The sequence below is a fragment of the Xiphophorus maculatus genome, chromosome 5 (assembly GCF_002775205.1).
Source record: "Xiphophorus maculatus strain JP 163 A chromosome 5, X_maculatus-5.0-male, whole genome shotgun sequence".
NCBI lineage: Eukaryota > Metazoa > Chordata > Actinopteri > Cyprinodontiformes > Poeciliidae > Xiphophorus > Xiphophorus maculatus.
Genome location: NC_036447.1, coordinates 16,728,566 through 16,750,951, shown reverse-complemented (window position 1 = coordinate 16,750,951; position 22,386 = coordinate 16,728,566). Strand labels below are relative to the sequence as shown.

Genomic DNA, 22,386 nt, shown 5'->3' with positions numbered 1-22,386 from the left:
AATCAGGGAAAACCACATTTTAAAACAACAGATCTAAAATGTCAAAGTTACAGTAGAATATTCATTTGAATAAAAAAAATGTAACCAATATTTTCTGAAGAAATACTGCACCTGTGTGTCTTTAGCTAGGTTTGAAATACTATAGTGAGTTCTTCTTTGGTTGTATAGGAGTTGGACTCTCACTGATTTAACCTCTGGGCAAAGGCCTGGAAATGGACTGTGGCCTCTGGAGCAGAGAAATGTACCATCCAGTAACTGAGCAATGAGTCTTATAAATACAATTCAGCTTAAAAGACTGAAGATTGTGTGAATCAAAAAAGAGACAGTTAAAAGCTTTCATCCCCTAATGAATGTATTCCAGGTTTTGGGTTAAATCAAAATGTAACTCACAGACCTAAATTCCAATTAAATCCAAGTTTTACATTTAATTCAGTCACACTTTATGTGAACAGTTTTTTTTTGGTTTATTTATTTATTTTTTCTTTTCTTTTGTTGTTTCTTGTGTTTAATGTGGACAATTTACCAAAATAAAGTGATTGATTGAGATAGGTTTTATACATAAATCTGAAACAAGACAGGGAAAGCTGAGGTGCAAAATGAATTAATTTTAAACAAACAATAAAGTTAACCAAAAAGTTTGTTTTAATTAGAAAATGAGAAAGGCATAAAGATAATTATTCTGTTTAACAGGAGTATCAGTCTTGACAAATTTGCTTAAGTGGCCAACTTAAGCTAATTCTCAGCAATACTGAGACGTTACCAGGCCTCTTTGCCATCACCATAATCTTTAGATAGTTTATAATATTGAAATCAGGATCTAGCTGGACCTCTCAAAATGTTTAATTATAGCAAACATATTAGTAAAATTAAAACATTACTTTGATGCAAATTTTGCCTGGGGTTTAAATAATTGTGGAATTAATGTAGGATCACATATTCAGGTCAAAAATCAGGAGAGATGCAATATTTTAAAGTCTTGGGCACCACATTTTCTAGAGGTGAAATGGTACTTTTCAACATGTAATGGAGCTGACTAGTTGTACAAAAGCTTGAAAATATAAATTGACAGTCTGTTAAAAAGTTTTACCTGTTCAAGAGATGAAAAAAGAATCTAACATTTTTTTTTCCTTTGTTGATTTTGAACTTTAAAAAAAAAAACTCATTGAGGGATATTTTAGCAGTCAAAGGCAAAAATACAAAAGCAATCTCCCGATCTGATTTCTTATCGGGTTGGAACAGTTTTAAATCAAGTTTAAATGTTTTTCTACTTTACTTGTTAATCTGTATGCTACCCTAAAGCACAACTGGGTAGGAAATTGATAATGACGTGTTCCTTTATTTGAACCTTTTCTTAAATCTAAAATGACTAAGTGTAATTAATTAAATTAAAACAGTCTGCAGACAAACTCATCATCAGCAGGACTGATAAAAGGCTAAGCATGCTGAAAAGCAGAGATACCAGCTGGACTTTGTTCTTCCACATGTGTGTGAGACAGGTGTTGTGCCAAAAAGTGCGCGCCTGTCGAGATTTCTATTCTTCGCCGCGAGGACGCGCATTACTCAAAAACACCCACATTTCGATGAAGAAAGCGCGTTAAAATCTGACCGAAAAGGGTGCTTTAAATATATTATAAATATTAACACCTTTCGTATCCAAATGACCTAAAAAAAGAGAGCGAGATTGCTTTGCGACGCGCGTTCCCGCGACAGGTCATGCAAATCTCAGCAGGCATGCGCTTTTCGACGTGACATCTATCCACGTCCGACTCAAAGTTCAGGTCACGCAGTAAAGTTTCAGTGCCTCCCCCTGAGAAGACCTGACTCCTGTTCGCACTGAGCCGTCTGAGCGACAGGATGACACGCTGGGCCCTCGTCGTGCCCCTCCTGGTGGGCCTGTTGACTCTCAGAGCTGCAGGTCAGGAGGCTGGAAACCCAGAAGCCTCACCACCTCCACCGGGTCCACCGTCTGATGGCAGCACCCAGGCAGGGGATGAGAGCGAGGACTGGGGGCTGAACTCCCTCCGGGGAGGCTTTGAGGCGGTCAGCGGCTACTTTGACTCCATGCTGGAGTTCATGGGTGGAAAAGATGGCGTGTGCCAGTACCGCTGCAGACATGGTAAATCTGAGCTGGATTAACGGTATCGCATATTTTGATTTGGGGTTAAGTAACAAGTGATCTTATTGCTTTTGTTTGAGTCATCAAGCGTCTGCAAGATCTAACAGTACTTATATATTGTTTTCCAAATAAATTTATAGCTGAAAAAATTCAACAAAAATGTTAAATTCATCCTTGTTTCAGATTATAAGTAAAAAAAATCCGTAACCTCTGCAAGACACACAATCATATGGTAATCTTTCAAATTGCCTTTACTGCCACATAGCATTGCTGATATTTTAGGTCTTAAAGACAGCTGATATACATTTACTTTTAAGATCTTTCTCTATCAAAAATCTGTTTGTCTGAACAAAACATTTTAATTACCACTTTACATTTTATACATACTATTTTCTAATTTAAATGTATGGCAATGATACATTAACATACATTTAAACATTTTCTGTTTTAGAATGTGAATAACATTGTTTTAAGTGTCTCTTGTTATTTTTTTTTATTTTAAAATGGTTCTCCCGCTTCTCTTAAATGCGTACGATGTACTTCAACTCTAAACGTAGAGTTGGAAGTAATATGTTTTCCCATATTGGCTCTGTTATCTGGGTTAGGCCCAGGAAACGGACTGTGGCCTTTGGGTAATAGGAGAGGGGCCATCCGGTCACTGGGGGACGTGTCAAAGATTTAGATTCTGTGTTTCTATGTGCAAATATGGATCTATTTTAACCTCACAGGTATATTGTCCAGCTGGCTTCATGACCTACATCAAAATAATTTTTTTCTCTATTTTGTATTGCAGGTAAAGCGCCTCTTCCTCGTCCAGGTTACAACATGCCTGAGCCTGATGGATGCACCTCATACTTCTTTGGCCTTCCTGTTCCAGACGGGGTAGGTTTTGTAGTTAAAAGCAGGTTTTTGGGTTAGAAAAAAAATCAATTTTATTCAATAATGCTTTTCTCATGAATTCTACATGTAAAATATTTATGTAAGGATATCTGATTACATACATGAAAGAATAATAGAATGAATTTGGATGTGACCCAGAGGATAAAACCTAATTTCAAGCTCAAACACACACACACACATATATACGTATATATATATATATATATATACATGCAGACAAATGACCTGAGTGAAGTTGGCCCCCCCACCTTCTTCAAATTAGACAAAATTGGTGTCAACTCGGCTACGTTTGTGCTGGTTTGTGCAGCAAAAATTTTCGTTTGTGCCGCTATCATTTTAAAGATATAAAGAAATGTTTTTAGAGGTCATCAAAGGTCAACCAGCCCCCCACCTTCTTCAAATCAGACGAAATGGGTGTCAATCAACTCGGCTACGTTTGTGCTGGTTTGTGCAGCAAAGATTTTTGTTTGTGCTGCATCGGTTTTGAAGATATTAAGGAAAGGGTAAAGGTCAAAAGGTCAACCAGCCCCCCCACCTTCTTCAAATCAGACGAAATGGGTGTCAATCAACTCGGCTACATTTGTGCTGGTTTGTGCAGCAAAGACTTTCATTTGTGCAGCTATCATTTTAAAGATATTAAGAGGGCTGGTTGACCTTTGATGACCTCTAAAACATTTCTTAATATCTTTAAAATGATAGCAGCACAAACAAAAATCTTTGCTGCACAAACCAGCACAAACGTAGCCGAATTGATTGACACCCATTTCGTCTGATTTGAAGAAGGTGGGGGGCTGGTTGACCTTTGATGACCTCTAAAAACATGTCTTTATATCTTTAAAATGATAGCGGCACAAACGAAAATTTTTGCTGCACAAACCAGCACAAACGTAGCCGAGTTGATTGACACCAATTTTGTCTAATTTGAAGAAGGTGGGGGGGCCAACTTCACTCAGGTAGACAAATGTGGAAACCTGATAAAAATTTACAAAAAAGCATAATCTCACTGAAGATTTAAGAAAAATCCAATGATTGAATAAGTTCCACATCAATACATTTGTTTTTCCCATTACTATTCCATCCATGTGTATTTTTTTTGTTTATAATTTAATTCTTGTAAATTCCCTTGAGAAAGTCAATTTGCGAAAACATTTCAGATGCGAGTGGCATGACAGAAAAAAAAGGGGATTTACTATTAATAAAATCCAGTATTTTTCTAAAATTTTCGGTGAGGTCATTTTGCTGCAATAAAACCTCAGTGGTTTTTGAAGCTACTGTACATGAAATCGTACTCCCCTGTGTGTCTGTGCCAGATGGATGTGGGAATCCCAGCGATGACCAAGTGCTGCAATCAGCTGGACACGTGTTACGACACCTGCGGCTCCAACAAGTACCGCTGCGACTCCAAGTTTCGCTGGTGTCTCCACAGCATCTGCTCGGACCTCAAGAAGAGCCTCGGCTTCGTGTCCAAAGTCGAAGGTCAGCGATCTGCATTTTCTCTATTATTTAGTGAAGCCATTTTGATTTATTTTACAACCTTTGCTGACAATCGACACATAGTATATTACAACGTGCCATCCTTTATTTAGCTAACTCGGAGCTAAATGCAGAAACTACGGGAAGAAGGAACTTGGGTGCAAACTTGCACTTGCAGTTTACCCAAAGCCAAGGAGAGATAACAGCAAGACTTATAAGAAAAACTATTTAATATCCATGGAAAAAATTTAAAAAAATGTATTTCCATTTTTTAAATTATAAAAATTTTTTTAGATCCTTTTCAATTACAGTCAAGCATGGCTGACCGACTTCATGTTTGATTCATCTTTGTTGATGTGTTTGAGGTTGAAGTGCCTCTTTGCCATCACCCTAATTTTAGCTAACATCCATTAATCATCTATCAGATTCTGTTTTGTACTGAATCAGTAAATAGTACTGCCAGTTAGAAGAGTTACCAGTAGGTAAAAGATTACTTTAAACCTCCAACAAATATTACAAAGAACAAAACAAAAACAGAACAATGTGAGAAACTGCTGAGGTCTAAGAGCAAAAGGTTGCTTTTTCCTATTTACTAACATCTAATATCTCCTGTATTTATTCTACATAGAAATCAGTGCAACATAACAGCAGATAACATGTCTTCCGTTTTCTGTGCTGCTTATCCTCAGCATGCGAGACGGTAGCCGACACCTTGTTCAACACAGTGTGGACTCTGGGCTGCAGACCCTACATGAACAGCCAGAGAGCGGCCTGCTACTGCCCAGGAGAGGAGAAAGATGAACTGTAAACCATGGACATGTTGTTATTCCACAAGAGCCACAGGGAAAGCACGGAGATGCATCATATTGATGGTGTAGTGTGTTTAATATGCCCATGACTGAGTAATTTATTTGAACCTTCTTGTCTTTGTTTTCCTAAAACTAATTATTCGGCAAAATGTCAGTATTGTTTTGAGCGCCATGTGAGATGACTTTATTTCAACATGAATTCTTATGGATCTGTGAAGAACTTCCATGTTATTACCCATAAATAAGTGTTAAATATGTGCGTAAAATAAAAATGTAAAAATTCAGACAAGAGTTTTATTTAATACCTGATGCTTTCATTTATTACCTGGCACCTCCAGTAACAACAGTCTGATCTATTTGAAGTAAATAAAAGAGGGAAAAGTAATAAAAAAATGACATGTTTTTTTTCCTTCCCCTTTTTCAATTACTCTGAGTAGTTGATTTATTTTCACTGTGTGAACCAAACATGCTCAACACTGATAGTGAAACAACATGCTCCACCAAGACTTTTTCCTGTTTTAAGTCTCAACCAGAAAATTTAATTTCCTCCTGTTTTTCTAATGGAAACTGAATTATTTTTAACACAAACCCATAGTCTTGATCGCTTGACATTTTATTCTGTCTCATATGTGATACTGCCTACAATCCAGTATGCACTCAAAGAAGTTAACACCCTCCACATCTTTTGAAAATTTTAATTTACACTGGAGCAGTACAATGCCAAATATAAACCTACTTCCTTCTGCTGTTAAATGCATAAAAAAATGCTTTGTGAAAATACAAACTTCAATGTGTTACACTGAAGACCAATAAAAAGTAGTGAAGGATTTAACTTTTATATGAATAGAAATCTGAAATGTGTGGCCTGTACATGAATTTGGTACCCTTAAGTGAATGTTTGCTGAGGCAATGTTATTGTAGTTACAGATCCAAGTCTCTGGGTTTTACTTGATCCACATGTCCCTTAGTAAAAGAAAAAAACAAAAAACATGAAAAGAATTGGAAACTAAAAAATTCATATTCTACAGTTAGTCAGCAATTATTGAGTTTAAAGAGACAAGCCTCTCATCTCCCACATATTTAATACGGTTTCTGTTCATTGCTAATTTTTGACATCCAAAGTCAAGAGAAAGTTATGTATAAGGTTTCTCCTTTTTAAAAAAATTCAGCTTATTGTCTGGCTGTACAGACAAGCTCCACAGACCAACTTTGCCCTTGGAGTTTTACGTTAAGGTAGTGAAGACTTTCAGAAGTAGCACCTCAAAATTACAGTATAACTAAATAAATCAAACATCCACAATAATTTAAACAGTTTTTAAACAGTTTACTAGAGAAACCAGACAAACTAAAAGACTCCTGGCAACAAAAAGAGGTTAACTATAACAGAACCAGCAAATAAATGTTAGAACATAACATAATTAGTGGTGACAAAAGTAAAAACTTTGATATAAACTAGGAACAACTTAAAGTAAATTCTTCTGAGGAAGTTTTCATTTACTTGTGGTATTTGGAGGAGGATTCAGCTCGAACAGGGAGTAGCAAAATGTTTATGTAAGGACTGAAATGAAGGTCAACGATCCACGGGGGATGTCAGAGTTTCTACAGATCCCTGAAAGCAAAGAGAACAAACAATTAAAAGTTGCATTATACTGTATATAAATTTACATATATCTACACATGTCAAAGTTTGTCTGGAATGGGAGGCTTGTTCCCATGATGATGAGTTTAAGCATGGCAATTCTCTGTGCTTTTCTAGTGGTGGGACTTGTTTAACATTCTTAATGGAGTTACATGTAAAATTAATTGCATTTTAATATAAAACCATATAGACAAAAACAGCGATTAACTGCATTAAAATTTTAGCCAGTTAAAATCTGCATAATTCATGAATCAAAATTGATTTGATAAACTCCCGTTGTTTTTTATGCATCAGATAAAAAATAAATACATTAGTTCAGAAGATATCAGGTTTTGTTAAAATTATGTCAACAGTTTAAAAATAATACCAGCTCTATCATTCAAGGGGTTTCATCATAAATGTTTTGACAGTTACATTTAGGAACCTATTAATAAATTATTTAAATTCATGTTACACGCTAAAAAAGAGGGGTGGGAGGAGTGATATTTCAGAAACCCAAGTCAAAAATGAAATAAGTCGTCTCTACAACACATTAATCTCCAATTAAAGGAATAGTTTTAAACTGCTGAATTTCCAGTTAATTACCATTTGGCTCTGAGAGGTCTGACTAACCTTCTACTGTTCATGGAAAAGGTTAAGAAGAGTACATGCAGAGCATGAACACACAGCTTTCAATGTTACCTCTGAGCAAATTGGATTTTTATACTCAAATTAATAATCTAAAATAAGTACTTTTGATATTCTGTAGAATTTCACACACACATCACTTTGAGCAACACAATCTACTAGAAACTTAAATAAGAGATGAAGTGGCATTAACTTTGAGCCAGTACAGACATTAAAGAAAAGACAAGGACACAACAGAGCTGAAAATGTAATTTACTTGCATTAAAGGAGCTCAGAGTCCAGGGAGTTTGCTGATGGCTTGATGGTGGTGGTGGGTTGTGTCAGCAGCCTCGCTTTCCGGTTAAACTCTAGAAGCTACAAAAAGATTTTGTAGAAATATTTGTACCGTCTTGTCAAGACATTTTATATATATATATATAAGTTTGTTTCAGGTCCCTCTTGATAATGAGATCTAGATCTCAACGGGGTTTACCTGATTAAATAAAGGAATATAATATATATATTGATATATATTATCAATTTTATTGATAACTAAATGCATCTTAAAACTTGCACATAACACATAATCGCAATCAGTAAAACGTGGAGCTTTACTGAGACCAGGGCAAATACTTCACATCAGTGGTTCCAGCAACTGGACATTAAATACAAAAATAAAATTAAAAAAATAGTTAAATGTGCTTCATTAGGATTTCATAAGAGAGAAAAACATCAAGTTAAATCAGCTCTACTTTAAATTTTCAAACACTTCTGGTGTTATTGGTCCGCTTGTTTGGTTCAGACCAAAAGAGGACTATATTTTTTTACATTTGGTGCAGTTTGTTTTCACATTCTGCCTTTTTGCAAGCAGACTATAGTTTGTAAACAAAGCCACGCGATTGGCGATCATTGCTCTCATTGGACAGACATGACATATAGAAAAAAGGACATGGAAGTCCTTCGTGCTCCTTTTCTGTTATCCACATTGTGCTGTTATTACAGCTGCAATATGAATGTGAAGAGCAGCTCATTCAATGATATTTATTACTTGTAACGACTTTTATAATGTGTGCTTTTCTCTGGTTATTCATAAAATGTAAAAGGATATAAAATAACAAAATCAAGGAAAGAATCTTCATCTTACTTTAGAAATTTAGATTTTATACCCTTTAGATAACATAATAAGAGAAAAAATATAGAAGACAAAAATTCACACTGTATTTGTCCAGATCTGGAATACTTTAAAAGTAAATTCAAAACTCTTTGAGATAAAGTTGGGACCCTAGATATGAGAACTTCTGCCAGACACTGTAGAGATTTCTCTGGTGCCACACATGATTTAATCGAATGTGTCATTAAAACGCTGCTGCAGATCATGATAGCATGCTGAGAAGGTAAATCAATCTGTCAAATCAGGTGTGCTGGACCAGACAGACATCTTAAACATGCAAGACTAGGACTGGGAACCACTGATCTAAGGTAGAACCTTTTATCTGGTGGATAGTTTGGAATACCTCTGAAGTAGAATAATAGAAATCTCATAGCGCAAGTGAAAAAGGTAAAAAAAATTTAAAAAAAGGAAAAATAAAAAGTCAATTTACCTTTTCCCTCAGGTTGGTCTTTATTTTCTCCTCTGTAAGGCGACGTTTCTTCTCTTCCATTGCCTTGGTTATAGCACCAGAAGTCTTACCCTGTGACGGCGTGGAGTTTAAGGTCTTCGAGTTGATGGTTTTCTTCCCTGCAACTCTTATATCCATAGCAACCGTCTCTGCAACCTTTTTCTCCATAACAACCGTCTCTGCAATCTTTTCTTTCATAGCAACCGTCTCTGGGGTTTTTTTCTCCATAGAAACCGTTTCTGAGGCTTTTTTCTCTGCAGTCAATGTCTCTGCAGGTTTTTTCTCAGTAGACTTTTCTATGATTCTCTTCGGTGTAAAGTCTTTAGTTGATCTTGCAGACTGTTTTCTCTTATTTTTTATATGATTCTTTCTTTTCAACCCCAACTCATTCCTCTCCAGATTCGTTAACCGTCGACATTCAGTTGCGCTGCTTGCAGAAGATGGTAAAGTATTGATGACCGTGAGGCAACGAGAACCAGAGGGTTCGTTGCTCTGACCTTCACTCCCAGACAAGTCTGGATTCATGAACAGCATGAAGTCATGAAGTGAGATCTGTCCAGGTTGGTTGGGAAGCTTCATATCTGCTAATACTGAGTGCCACTGTGAACGGGACGGTGGCACATGACTCTGATTTGGATCAAATACCCAATTGGAGTTTATAGCACTGTTGTAGGCATTGTAGTAGTTCATATACTGGGCATATTGGTAGAAATTGTAATCGGCATATGCAGAAGGAGTACCGTAAGGAGAACAAAAAGGATGTTGTTGGTTTCTGTAACTGGGCCTCTGGGCGTCTTTATTGGCCTCAGTCCTGCTATGCCCCTTCCCTCCATCTCTGCCTCTGTCACGAGAACGTCTATGTGCATCTCTGCTGCGAGAGCGCCGATGCCGGCGGCCCCGAGGGCTCCGACTACGGCTTCTAGAGGCATATCTAGAGAAAGTTGAGGAGGAAGAGGAAGAAGAAGAATACAAAGAAGACGACGAAGAGGAAGAGGAGGAGCGGGACCTACTGTGTTTTTTATGGGAGAGCGCAAGTTGACTTTTCTGTTCCATCCTGCTTTCGCTCGTCTCTCTACCTTCATTCTTCCTTCCATATAGCCTCTCCTGAGTGCGATCTGTTAGTTTGGTCAATTCCTCCACATCCAAATTCAAACCCAATGTTTTAAGAATGCTCTGCACTTGTTTCTGCTTTTCATCTATTTCTGAGGTTCCCTTTTCCTCTTCCTTCTTCTTTTTCACTTCCAGGGCAGGCTCTGGTTGACTACTGGAGTCCAAACTGCTCCTTTTTTTAACTTTCTTTATCTCAACGTCTTCAGGTGAAGACGTCTCTTGATTGACAGTTTTTGATTTTACGCTGCTGATCCCACTGCAGCCTTGCAGCGAGAATCCAGTATCGGACTTCTGGTTTTCACTCTTGGGGGCCTTTTTCAAACCAGAGGGAGAGGTTTTTGGGAGATCATCTACCTCATCTTTGATCATCTTACTGAGCTTGGTGATGTCCACTCCACTGTTGAGCAGACTCACAAAGCGCTCAAAACCTTTGTTATCACTGCTCTTGAGACCTCTGTTCTTCTCGTTCTCACTTTTAAGAGTTTTACTGACACCGCTCTCTGACTGAGAAGAGACTTGGTCGCCACTGTTCTTGTGCCCAGCACTTGTGTTTGCACCGCTATCTGACTCAAAATTTCTTGTCAAGCTGCCCTTGTCTTCAAGGAGCCGATCAACGCTGCCCTTGCTGACACTCCTCTTGGTTTCAGAACTTCTGTCGAGAATGTTTTCAATCTCAGAACCTTGGTTCGCACTGCTCTCGCGCTCATAAACTCTGTGGACACTGGTCTTGCGTTCAGAAGGTCTGTCGAGGTTGTTCGCGTTCTCAGAACCTCTATCAGCTCCGTCTTTACAATCAGAATTTCTTTTCTTGACTTCAGAACATCGGCTGATGGTACTCTCAAGGTCAGAGCCTCTGTCAACACTTTTCTTGGGCTCAGAAGCTCTGCTGTCACCAGTTTGGCCCTCATTGCCTCCTTTTGGACTGGTCTTGCGGTCAGAATGCTTGTTGACACTTTTCTCATGATCAGAATGTTTGTTTTCACTTTTCTCATGGTCTGAACATCTGTCAGCTTTGCTCTTGCTCTCAAATTTTGTGCTTGCACTGCTCTTACTCTCAGAATGTTGCCCTGTATGCTCAGAACCTCGACTGGCTCTGCTCTCACCCTCAGGACTCTTCTTGGTACTGTTCTCCTTTTTTGTTCTCTGAGGGTCGCTATGGCTGGGAGGATTTAGCGAAACATCAGGGATCTGAAAAACATTTAAGACACACAAACATAAATTTAATCTGGGAATATACCAAGTACGGCTGTGCGATGTGGGCTTAAAAGTTTTATTACTATATTTTCTGCTGCTATTGTAATAATGACATAATTGACGATAAGATCTTCCACAAACTAATTTCCTTGCGAAACTTGAAATATTTGATAAAAACTTCAATTCAAGCTGGGCATACCATATTATCCTGAACTAGCCATGTTGCACATGAACTCTGGTTTATCTTTAAACAGCTGTCATGAGTACAGAGACTGAATTCAGAGCTGAGCCCAAGTAAGTGACGACCATCAAGACCCACTGATGATCCTGAAAAGTACTGAAAGTGCTAAACCGTTTTTAATACATTTATGACACAAGCTATTTGTCCACATACAATTACAACCCAAAGTAAAACGTATTCACCAAGCCTCTAGAATCTGAATTTTTGGTTTTTATTAGATCTAATTTATAATAATAATAATAATAATAAAGATTTACACAATTAAACACTCTACAAATGCCAGTTTCCATATAGAAGAAAAACTCTACAGGACGTACCGTGGTGTTCAAGTTGGGAGCAGCTCCTTTGTTGAGAACACTGAGTAAGCGCTCATATCCCTTGCTTGTGGTTCTCTCCTGCCTTTCAGGGGAAGTAATGCTGCAGCCAGGAGGCAGCAGAGGGACATCAGGACCCTGTGAATCATCCCACATTCATAAAAATTAATGAAACAGTAGTTAATCTGGCAATAAGTAAGCTAACGTTTAGCAGGATAGACACTTCTTTAAGTTTTTGTTTCTCTCTCTTTTGTCTTTTTAGAGATTTGAGGTGCTCCAATTCTCTCAATGTTACAGGGGTTTAACGTAATCTGGAATCATGTTCAAATACGTTTATCTTGTCAATAAAACTTGAAGAATGACATTATTCTACATGAACAATTCTTGTCCTATTAATAATATTGTCATATATAGTGCTGTGAAACACAGCCTTTATAGATTTCTTCCGTTTTTGCATCTTTGTCATGCTTAATTGTTTCAGATCAAACGTATTTTAACACTAGATTAAGATGACCCGATTAAACACATAAACAGGCCAGTGGAATGAAAAAACAATAGAAGAAATCTTTAAGGGGCAAACATTGTTCATTGCTCTGTAAATGAAAACCAACCTGACGTACCGTTTTTTTCATGTTAGGGACTGCTGCTGCGACTGTCTTGAGAGCAGTGAGTAAGTGCTCATATCCCTTGTTGGTGGTGGTCTCCTCCTGCTGCTGCTTTGCAGGCGAAGTAATGATGTGGTCAGGAGGAGGCAGAGGGTCATCTGAAAGCTGAGAAACATCACACACTCATCAATATTGAGAAAACAAGAAATTATGTTCGTCTTTTCGGCTCTGACGCATCCTGAATCGCTTCGATTCTACGTAAGAGTAGTCAAAATAACAAATCAATTGAGGTTGTTGGGAAGTTACATTTCATGTGATTCATTCATTCCATATGTTTTGGGATTCATTTTCCACTTTAAATGTAGTTAAATGAATTCAAAGTTAATACCGGTACTACCAGTAACATTGAAACACCCCCACAGCAGGAGGCTACCATCACCATGCTTTGCTGTTGTTGCAGAATTTATGGGTTTTCAAGCTTTAGAGTAAAACTAGAGTCCTGGTTAGGCTCTAGAACGGGAATTTGCTTTACATACTTTGCTGACGTTGGTCTCGCAAAGAGTAAAAAAACTGATGGAGCAACATTTACGTATCACTGTCCTCAACTGAGGTTAGTAACATTTCTATTCAGATGCATATTTTTATTTTGTTTACCCAATCCATGTAATAGCTCTTGTTATACATTTGACATTCTTTATTTTTATTTTTTGTTGTATATACCATGCTTTTCAGGTTGAGATCAGCTCCTCTGTTGAGCACATTCAGGAAGCGTTCGAAGCCCTTAGCAGCGTTGCTTTCCTCTTTAGCCGGTGAAGCAACAGCCCGGGTGGTGAGAGGTGGAGGAACATCAAGGATCTGTCAAACATCAGTGCATTAACATTATGCATCAATAATACAAACACATTCACAGTGGGAGAAACACCAACAGCAGTTTTATTAGCTTCTTTAAACAATTCTTCCAGAACAGGTTTCTGTGAGGAGATGGGAACTACACACATAAATTCATATTATGGCACTACAGTAGCACAGCTGGATAATAAAAAACAGATGTAAAAAATTCTAAGTAAAAACAAAAATTAAAAAAACCTTTTTGGACTGTCAGTTTGTTTTTGAAATGGCTAAAAAAAGCTAAATCTAAAACATGCAACTGTGTATACACACTATAAATCTTTGCTCAGGTCGTGCATAATTTCCCCAAATAGTGCATCTTAAGAGAAACATATATAAGATGACTTATTATGTTATTCTTAAAAATAACAAATATATTCTGATTTCAAATTTATAATCCTCATCTAAACATATTCTAAATTTCTAGAAGGTTTTAGATCATTTTAAATGCATGTTTAGTAATGGGATTTCTTTCCATTGCGATTAAATTTATTCATAAAACGCTTAGTACAAACCTTCTCTCTGCTCGGTGGTAAAATGCCACGGTCCCTGAGTCTGTGTGCATTTAATGCCTTCACTCTGAGCTTCAGTGGGTGGTGCTGCTGCTTCACTTCATCTTTTCTCGAAGCAGCGGCTTTTACTTTTTGTTTACATAACTTAACCTGGCAATCAGAAAAATAGAATTAGAAGATGCAATAATCATTGCTTGAATTCATTATAGATATACTCTCATCCAAACCAGATCAAAAGATATACATACATCCACCTACTGATATTTTTATAAATACCCTTTAGCAAGCGGAATCTCAACAATATGGTCTTCAAAGCAATAAAGAAAACTTTAAATTGGTTGGATTCCAGCAAAACTACCAACTCCAATCAATTATGAAAACTTAGCCTTTTAAAGTTACACAGTCTAAGTTTTTCAAAGTAATTTATTCTAAGATTCAGTAAAATGTATTTATGTATTTAAACTTGTACTTTAATTTTGATTGGATTATGATTAGAGAATGATGTCAACTATAAATTAAAACTTGCCTATCTAATTTTTATCTTTAAAATCATTACAATAGTAACTTATATATTACTTAAAACCTGGAAAGAGGGTTAGGGTCAGCACATTAATACCAAAATGAGTATGAATTATGTATGTAACTTTTATCAAAGTCTGCTCAGATCTGCACATAAAACTTTACGGACATTACCTTGGAGAAAAAGCTGAATGAACGTTGCTGCAATATCTCAGTCACTCTGTCTCGAAGCGATTCAGGATTGTAAGTATCAAACTCCTGGTCATCAGGAGAATCTGGATTCTTCACAATCATCTCAATTGTTTTGATAGCGATGGTGGTTTTCTTGTGCATAATCTGCTCATGTAACTCCTGAAGCTCTCGCTTCTTTCTCGCCAACTCAGGATCTTCCTCATCCTCTGAGTTGAATGGGTTTCCATCTGGGTCTGGGGAGTTCAGGGATGGGGAGCTTTGTTCCTTCCAGGCTACACCACCGCTGTGAGGCTGGACAGCAGTGTACATAGGGCGTGTTTGCCAGTGATCGGTAAATCTTTGGACTCTCTCTATCCTGTTGGTGTTAACAAGCTTCTGTTGATCTGGCTCCAGACGTACCTGCAGCCTTTGAGCAGGAAAACTCCAGGCATTGTCATGTGAATCCATCGTACTGCCTTTCACAGTTTATAGAGGCTCTATTGACAAGAGGATACATACACACGTTAAACAGAGTACTGAAGTCACGATCCCACAGATAAACGCTCAAAACAGAATAATTCATTTTAGCTAGCGACACCAAAACACTCGAGAATCAGCGTTTAACAGCCAAGCTTGATGGAAGGGTGTTTGACGTAAGCAGATATAAAAGTATAACATCATTAGATCCTAGTTCAAGTATAAATAATACTTGAACTAGAAACAACGGAAAATCAGATATGATTAAAAAAGTGTTTACAAAGAGGATAGCATAGAAGCTAACAGGTTTACCTTCTGCTGGAAAACCGTCATCTGCTACACAACCGAATAGTTGTCTTTATCAAAAACATAAATAAAATGAGCTCCAAAATAGCTTGTTGTGACAATACGTAGACGAAATTAACCTTCTTTGGTGGAAAAAGGTCTGGTCAAAATAATTCGGCCATAAACTGCTCTGGAGAGCAAAAGGACAGAATCTTTAAGGCGTTAAAAATGATAATTGTTCAATAGCGCCACCTATGTGATGGAGGACCACCACTGCAAAAACACGTTGAGGAGATGCCTACAGAAAAAAATATTCGTTGTCTGAAACTCTTATATGAGCTAACTAAATATATTGGTAATTTTAATATCAGGGAAAAGTCAACTAAACCCTTCCACTTGTTAAAATTACATAAATACAAAATCTGTTAAACAACTCAAAAACCTGCCATAACTTAAAAATGTTTTTAAGTGAAAGCAAGACAAAATTTACCTCCACTCTGATTGTAATATTACACAGTAAACAGACACATATTTACCTGAGAATGACTGATTCAGGACATTACAATTTGTGTCCGTTTTTAAAGACAAAATGTCAATCAGAATGAAATAAAAAAACAAAACAAAACAGGAGACATTTACTTCAAGCAATCAGAACTAGAGGTGATTTAACAAGATTTTCAAGTGAGCTAGGAACTTTTTTTTTCTTTTTACCCAGAAACTGCTTTTACATCTGGAATAAGCATCTGAATAATAATCATATTATTCATAGACCTATGCATAATACATTATGGTTTATCTGAGGTTGTATCAAGCTAATTTTAAAAGCTGGCCAGGTCCATAAAATTTAAATGACATGCATATATAGATATACCAATAGAAGTAAAGTAGGATGCATATTTCACAAAACATATTGTACAAGAAACAGGAAAAAGTGTATGTGTACTTGAAAAGTGAATGCATAAATAAAAAAAAAATGTTTCCTGTTATTGTTAATATTGTACCAAGTATACACACCGATCAGGCACAATATTATGACATGATAGAGTAGCGGATTGTCACGAAGATGTTAGAAGCATATCCTTTAAATCCTGCAAATTACAAAACAAGACCTTAAAAAACTGGATAGGATAGGACAACTTAAACTTGTTGTAATCCTGTACCAAATTTGCCTTTTGGGATAATTAAGCTGCTGAAAGAAGTCAAAGCAATCTATCAACGTCAAGTGTACACGGATCGCCACAATGCTAAGGTAAGTTGCAGTCGTCATAGGAACAGACCCAAAGTATTACAGTGCCTCAAATGGTTGTCTAATTCCTACGGTGCATCTTTTATCCCTGAGGTAAGCAGAGTACCGCCACCTGGTAATCCACGTGATGTAAAAGAAAAGTGTTTGATCAGACCAGGCCGGTCTGATTATAATACAGCATATTTCTATTGCTCTTGCTTCCATTATTTCTGCAGCCATGATCAAGGATCAGTGTTGGTGCCCTAAATGTTCTGGGATCATGCAGTTCCAATGTCCTACAAACTGCAATACACTAACCAGACTGACACCTTTCTACCAGAACCAATATCAATTTCTTTAGCAATTTAGCTTTTATATGTGATTAGACAAGACAGCTTTTGCTTGTCGCCAGTCACTACTTCTGCTTTCAACCACATTTGAATAAGAAATTTAAGTGGAAACTGCAGATTTTTAAAAATCTTGACAATGGTAAAAATAGCAATATGGACTAACAATTGCAAGACCATATTGTTATTAAAAGAACACCTACTTTCACTGCATTAAAAAAAATCAGTAATAAAAGAACAATTGCTTCAAAGTTTCCTTTGAATAACTTTTTAATGTTGTACACTTCATATTATTAAACAAGTGGTAACTACAAGTACACAAATAATGAGGTAAACCTGACAAGACAATTCAATAGTCTTTCCTTATGTTAACAAAATCAGTCAAAAAAATGAAATATATGCATGCAAAAGAAAATTTTTCTAAGCCAGAGCTGGACTCATGGCAGAATTCAGAATTTATGAACTTTGGATACCAAACAGATGTTGATCATTACAGACTAAACTCCACTACTGGTTCAGTTATGATAGATGTCCAGTGTTTATTCTCTTTCATCAAATGCAATAATGTGTCATTCTTAGGTGGAAACGATTACTTCGAGCAAAAACTATTTACTTTATGACCATTAACTGTACAGTTTTATTTTTCGCCTTCAAATTACCTCCAACCAGGTTACATTGTTTGTTTTGTGCATTTTACAAAACAAATAAGAAAAAGCTACAAACTATGTCTTTTTCAGTGTTTTCCAAATAAAAAAAAGCATATGAATGATGACATATCACACTCACTTAATAAACTGCAGAAAGCGTCGCCTTCCTTGCGTTCTTGATATTTGCTTTGTTTTCATGGCCGGTTGAGCCTTTACGTTTGTTGGATTGCAAAGCTGCAGGTTCGGTGGGAATGGCGGTCTCACTTGAGGGTGCAGCGGAGGAAAGACATTTGGAGGTGGAAAGAAAGGATGAGGGAGCATGGGAGGCACATGGGGAAGGAAACTTCCTGGTCCGGCAAGAGGCGGGAAAGGAAGCGGAGGTGGAGGAACAGTTGGGTATGACGGTGGTGGATGGGTGATGGGAGTATAAGGTAGCCTTGGAAGAGTTGGAGGCATCATTGCTGGAGAAGGTTGCCTTACAGCAGAGATAGGTTTGGAAGCAACATTCAGTACAGGAATGCTCTTCACTGTGCTCATTTTACTCTCCTCACTGCTCTGACCATCCTGAAAAGTCCTCCTTTTTAACTCCGAACTGCGTTCAGATCGCTGCAGGTCTGCTTCGTCCCTTGAATTGCTTAAGGAGTCTTTCCTTGTATAAAAATTTTGAGTTGGTGGGCTAAAACTAGAACTGCTTGACAACGATCTACTTCTGCGTCCCTCGGTGAACGTCTGTCCAACACCTCTTTCTCTACTTAATCTGCGGCCACGCTCGTTATCCCTCTTACCATAAAGACGCTCCTGGATTCGATGGGACATTTGACCGAGCTCCTCGAATCCCAAATCCACACCGATAGCCTGTAAAACGTCTTGCATTTGCTTGCGCTTTTGCTCATCTTCAGGTGTTATACTCGTCTTTTCCACTGAAGGGGATTTGCTGCCAATAGACACGACATTCCGGTCTGGACTAGCGGAGTGATGATGAGGCAGCGGAGATGTCGACCTGAGGGAGCCCTTACTTTCATTCCAGTAGCTGTTATCTTTATATGATTTCTGTTGCCTCTCAGTGCAACTGGGAGACCACTGTTGATCTGCAACTTTCACAAAAGACCTTGGAATAATGGGCCCATCACACTGTGGTGCAGGGCTCTGACTTACTATCTGAGTGAGAACGTCAACATTCACGCCCTTGTTGAGTACTTCAAGAAAGCGTTGGAAGCCTTTGGATGACTTGTCTTCGGGGAGTGCGGCTCTCTGTAGAGGGGCGTCGCTTTTAGAAGACTGATGGGAAACATAGAAGCCACAACTTTAGATCTATGAATTCAAAACATTATTTTAAGAATGAGGCAGATATTCTGCTGACGTTTTCTGATCACAGAGAAATTAATAAGACTGCAACAATGTTTCTGTGTTTAAAGTTGTAAGCCAAGGAAAAAAATAGGAACTGTATATTTTAGCAAGAAAAACATAAATAGTGCTGTTTTGCATTGCATATCAGGAATCACAAGTCCTATAAAAAGTACACATTAATAATCCCAGAAACTGGCCTTCCAGCCTGCTTGTGTTACTCCAATTTAATTCACAAGAAAGCATAGATTTGATTAGGTATCTGGTAGAGACATACCAGATAAATTTAAAGACAATTATCACATAAAGACAATTTACAAAGTCAGCCTTCTATCAGAATAAAACCATGTCTTCTGATAGAACATTTCTAGTATTAAAGAATTAACGTCTCTACAAAACATCTTGAGAAACTCAACCATGCATTTATTTTTAGTCACATTGAAAACTGCAATGGTGTCCTCACGGGTTTGCTTAAAAAAAATAAATTAAGACAGTTGCAGTTGATCCAGAACGCTGCTCCTCGCATTTTTACTAAAACAGGGAAGATAGAGCACATCAAACGAGTTCTAAAGTCCCTACACTGGCTCCCTGCAGGTCAGAGAATATACTTTAAAATACTGTTGCTAGTTTATAAATCACTGAATTTCTTGGCACCAAAATACATTATATAGCTGCTGTCATATCAATCTTCCAGGTCACTCAGGTCTTCTGATTGTGGTCAAAAAGCTAAAGTGAAAAAAAAACACTTAAGAAGACAATGTACCTGTCCACTGGATCCATTTAGAGGCACCGTGGTTCTGTTTTCATAATATTCATCATAATACCCAGATGCCGAGGAGTTGGGTATTCTCTCTCTCATCTTGGCTTGAATCTATTAGATATTTGAACATCTTTATTAATCAAATAAACTTAATTTTAAATGTAATGTCTGTTAAAAGCATTAAAACTCACAACTAACCTTTGTAGTGTCATCTGGTGAGAGGGTCCTCTCTAGCGAATACCCAGGTCTCCTATAAGCACTTCCTTCGAAACGATCAGATGAATCTCTGTCAAAGAAATCCTCATACTGGTATTTGTGAGGCAGCTCTTCACGTTGATTTCTGGATCTGGAATATGGCGACATTTTCCTGTATCTGGTATCATCTTCATGTGACTGCGAATATCCCAACTGTTGGTTACGTGAAAAACTTGCTGGTGACAGCCTGTGAGCTTTTTCTGGGGAATCCCGTTTATATCTATAATCCGTATCATCTTCCTCTGTTTGCCTTCGCCTTTTAACTTCAGACACATCCCAATCAGGTGGGGACAAACGCCTCCTCACCGGGCTCATTCTACTCCACTCTCTGCTTACTGAATCTGAGCTGCAGAGTGTTTTAGGAGACTCGCTGTAATCTTGACTTTTGCTCACCCTGGTTGTGCTACTGTGTCCCTCACTGCTGTACTTATAATAAGAGGCCCGAGGTGTATTACTGCAGAAGTCGTGCCTGTCTTCCCGTCTGTCATCATAATCATCCCACTTCTGTCTTGAATTTCTGTCACCATCCTGCCGCCTGTAACTGTAGTCAGATCCTTGTGAATACATCCTTTCACATTTATAGCTGAAAAGAAAAGAAAAAAAGAGGGGTTATTTGTGTCTTGTGAACTATTTCCATCTGTATTAGACCATTATTCTGTTGAAAGGCCAAATGAAGACCCTTTTGGCAAAGTACAACAGATTTTCACTCATATCCTCCGTTTGATACCTCGAACTAGCAAACGAAGAAAAAGCAAAAAGGCCCACAGCATCACAGACACCTCCACAGTTACTAACAGTGGTCATATGGTGAATGTCCACAACCCATTCATCGTTTTGCTGCCGACATGGTGAGTCTGTAGCTACAAGCTCCACATTAGTATCATCTAAAAAGGGCTCCAGTTACACATTGCACTTAGCTGAAATGTAAGATTAAATTTATTGAAGTTGACCAATTCCGTCATTTCATAAACAGAATAACCGGTTGTCATATCTTGAACTAGTATGGTAAAATATGCAAGAAGTGTAGAATAACTAAGTCCGTTTACCACCATTGTCAATTAAACGGTACAGAATCCTTACGAGGATCAGTTTCTCTGGCCGACGGGGCTGTGCTGAACTGGGTGCTAACTTCAGCGGTGCTCCTCAGCTAAAATGAAGCTAACCGTTCAGAGGTCAAATGCGATACAGTCTAAAGATTCACACTTTACAAATGTAAATGTAACATAAGCTATAAGTAACAGGCTGACGATTTAAGCCAAAAACAATGCATTTAGTTTAATCCATTTAAAATGGGTTGCTGTGAGACTGAGGTTAGTTTTGTTTATGTATCTACTTAATACTATCCCGTTAAATTACCGTTTGCGTGGGATGACTCCACTTTCTTGAAGTAGCTGTATTCCTTTAAAGTTAAAATAAAACGCGTAAACACGATTAAGCAATTAATTAATGCGCTTGATTCAGCAATATCACGTAATAAACGAATGAAGCCGAAGTTATGCTGGAAAAAGGCCGTTTGGTTTCAACTTACTTCCTCCAAAATATTGCCCCTTCTGGTAGGAGGATGAACGACTTCTTATTTTTCCTATCTAGTGTTTTGCTCCTGGCATCCTGGGAACCAGTTAATGGCCCATATTTAAAAAAAAATATATATATAAATAAATAAAATACAAAAAAATAAGATAGCTCAGAAAGCGGTGGTAAGAAATAGATTATGATCCCTACTCCGATTCAAAAGGTGGCAGTAATGTACCTAAAAGCTGTTTACAAGCCAACTGCCAAGGATAGTTTTGCTAAGAGAGCCTCTAATAAGGAAATTGTTGAGTTAAATATTAAAATAAGTAGAAATGAGATAAAAAGTGTTGTTAAGGAGTACATGAAGGAAAAATGGCAAGAACAGTGGGATAGAGGAGAAAAGGGGAGATTTTATTATAAAATTCAAAAAAGAGTTGGGGGGTATAGAAAAGGTAATAGGAATAGAAGGGAAGAAGATATTATTTCCAGAATCAGATTTGGGCACACAAGGTTAAATAGTACTCTTAAGTTAATTAATAAACACAGTACAGGTTGTTGTAAATATTGTGGAGAGATGGAAACAATACAGCGTGTATTTTTTTTAGAATGCAATAAGTATGTAAGGGAGAGAGAGATGTTGGTTAATGAGTTGAATAATTGTAAATTAGATTTAGAAGAAATATTTCAGAAATCATCAGGAGATATAATATTTGAGAGTATTTTTAGATTTCTAAGAAGAACGGGTATTATGGGGAGGGTATAAGCGTGTGATCCATACTCCAACCTGGAAGGTGGCGGTAATGTAAGTTGTTTGCCAA

General features: G+C 37.5%; 2 protein-coding genes across 6 annotated transcripts; one reads left to right on the top strand and one right to left on the bottom strand.

The window, feature by feature from the left end:
- Positions 1–1,805: 1,805 nt before the first annotated feature.
- LOC102218967 (group XIIB secretory phospholipase A2-like protein) lies at positions 1,806–5,600 on the top strand. Its single transcript, XM_005803030.3, has 4 exons — positions 1,806–2,116; positions 2,910–2,998; positions 4,327–4,492; positions 5,179–5,600. The coding sequence occupies exons 1-4, from the start codon at positions 1,855–1,857 to the stop codon at positions 5,295–5,297; spliced, it is 636 nt and encodes a 211-aa protein (XP_005803087.1). The 5' UTR covers positions 1,806–1,854; the 3' UTR covers positions 5,298–5,600.
- A 293-nt stretch (positions 5,601–5,893) lies between these two features.
- Positions 5,894–21,578, bottom strand: LOC102232547 (E3 ubiquitin-protein ligase RBBP6-like). 5 transcript variants are annotated; one of them, XR_002752763.1, is made up of 13 exons: positions 21,413–21,578; positions 20,000–20,639; positions 19,805–19,912; positions 15,506–18,975; positions 14,720–15,213; positions 14,030–14,176; positions 13,347–13,481; positions 12,642–12,791; positions 12,025–12,159; positions 9,145–11,460; positions 7,825–7,918; positions 6,797–6,907; positions 5,894–6,261 (listed from the first exon to the last, which is right to left on the bottom strand). XR_002752763.1 is itself a non-coding variant. In XM_023333625.1 (13 exons), the coding sequence occupies exons 5-12, from the start codon at positions 15,182–15,184 to the stop codon at positions 7,826–7,828; spliced, it is 3,333 nt and encodes a 1,110-aa protein (XP_023189393.1). In that variant the 5' UTR covers positions 15,185–15,213; positions 15,506–18,975; positions 19,805–19,912; positions 20,000–20,639; positions 21,413–21,578; the 3' UTR covers positions 5,894–6,907; position 7,825. The 5 variants fall into 5 exon arrangements, 4 of the variants coding, with proteins under 4 accessions (XP_023189393.1, XP_023189392.1, XP_023189389.1 ...); XM_023333625.1 differs by having other exon boundaries at positions 5,894–6,907; positions 14,720–15,028; positions 15,137–15,213; XM_023333624.1 differs by having other exon boundaries at positions 5,894–6,907; positions 7,821–7,918.
- Positions 21,579–22,386: the final 808 nt, after the last annotated feature.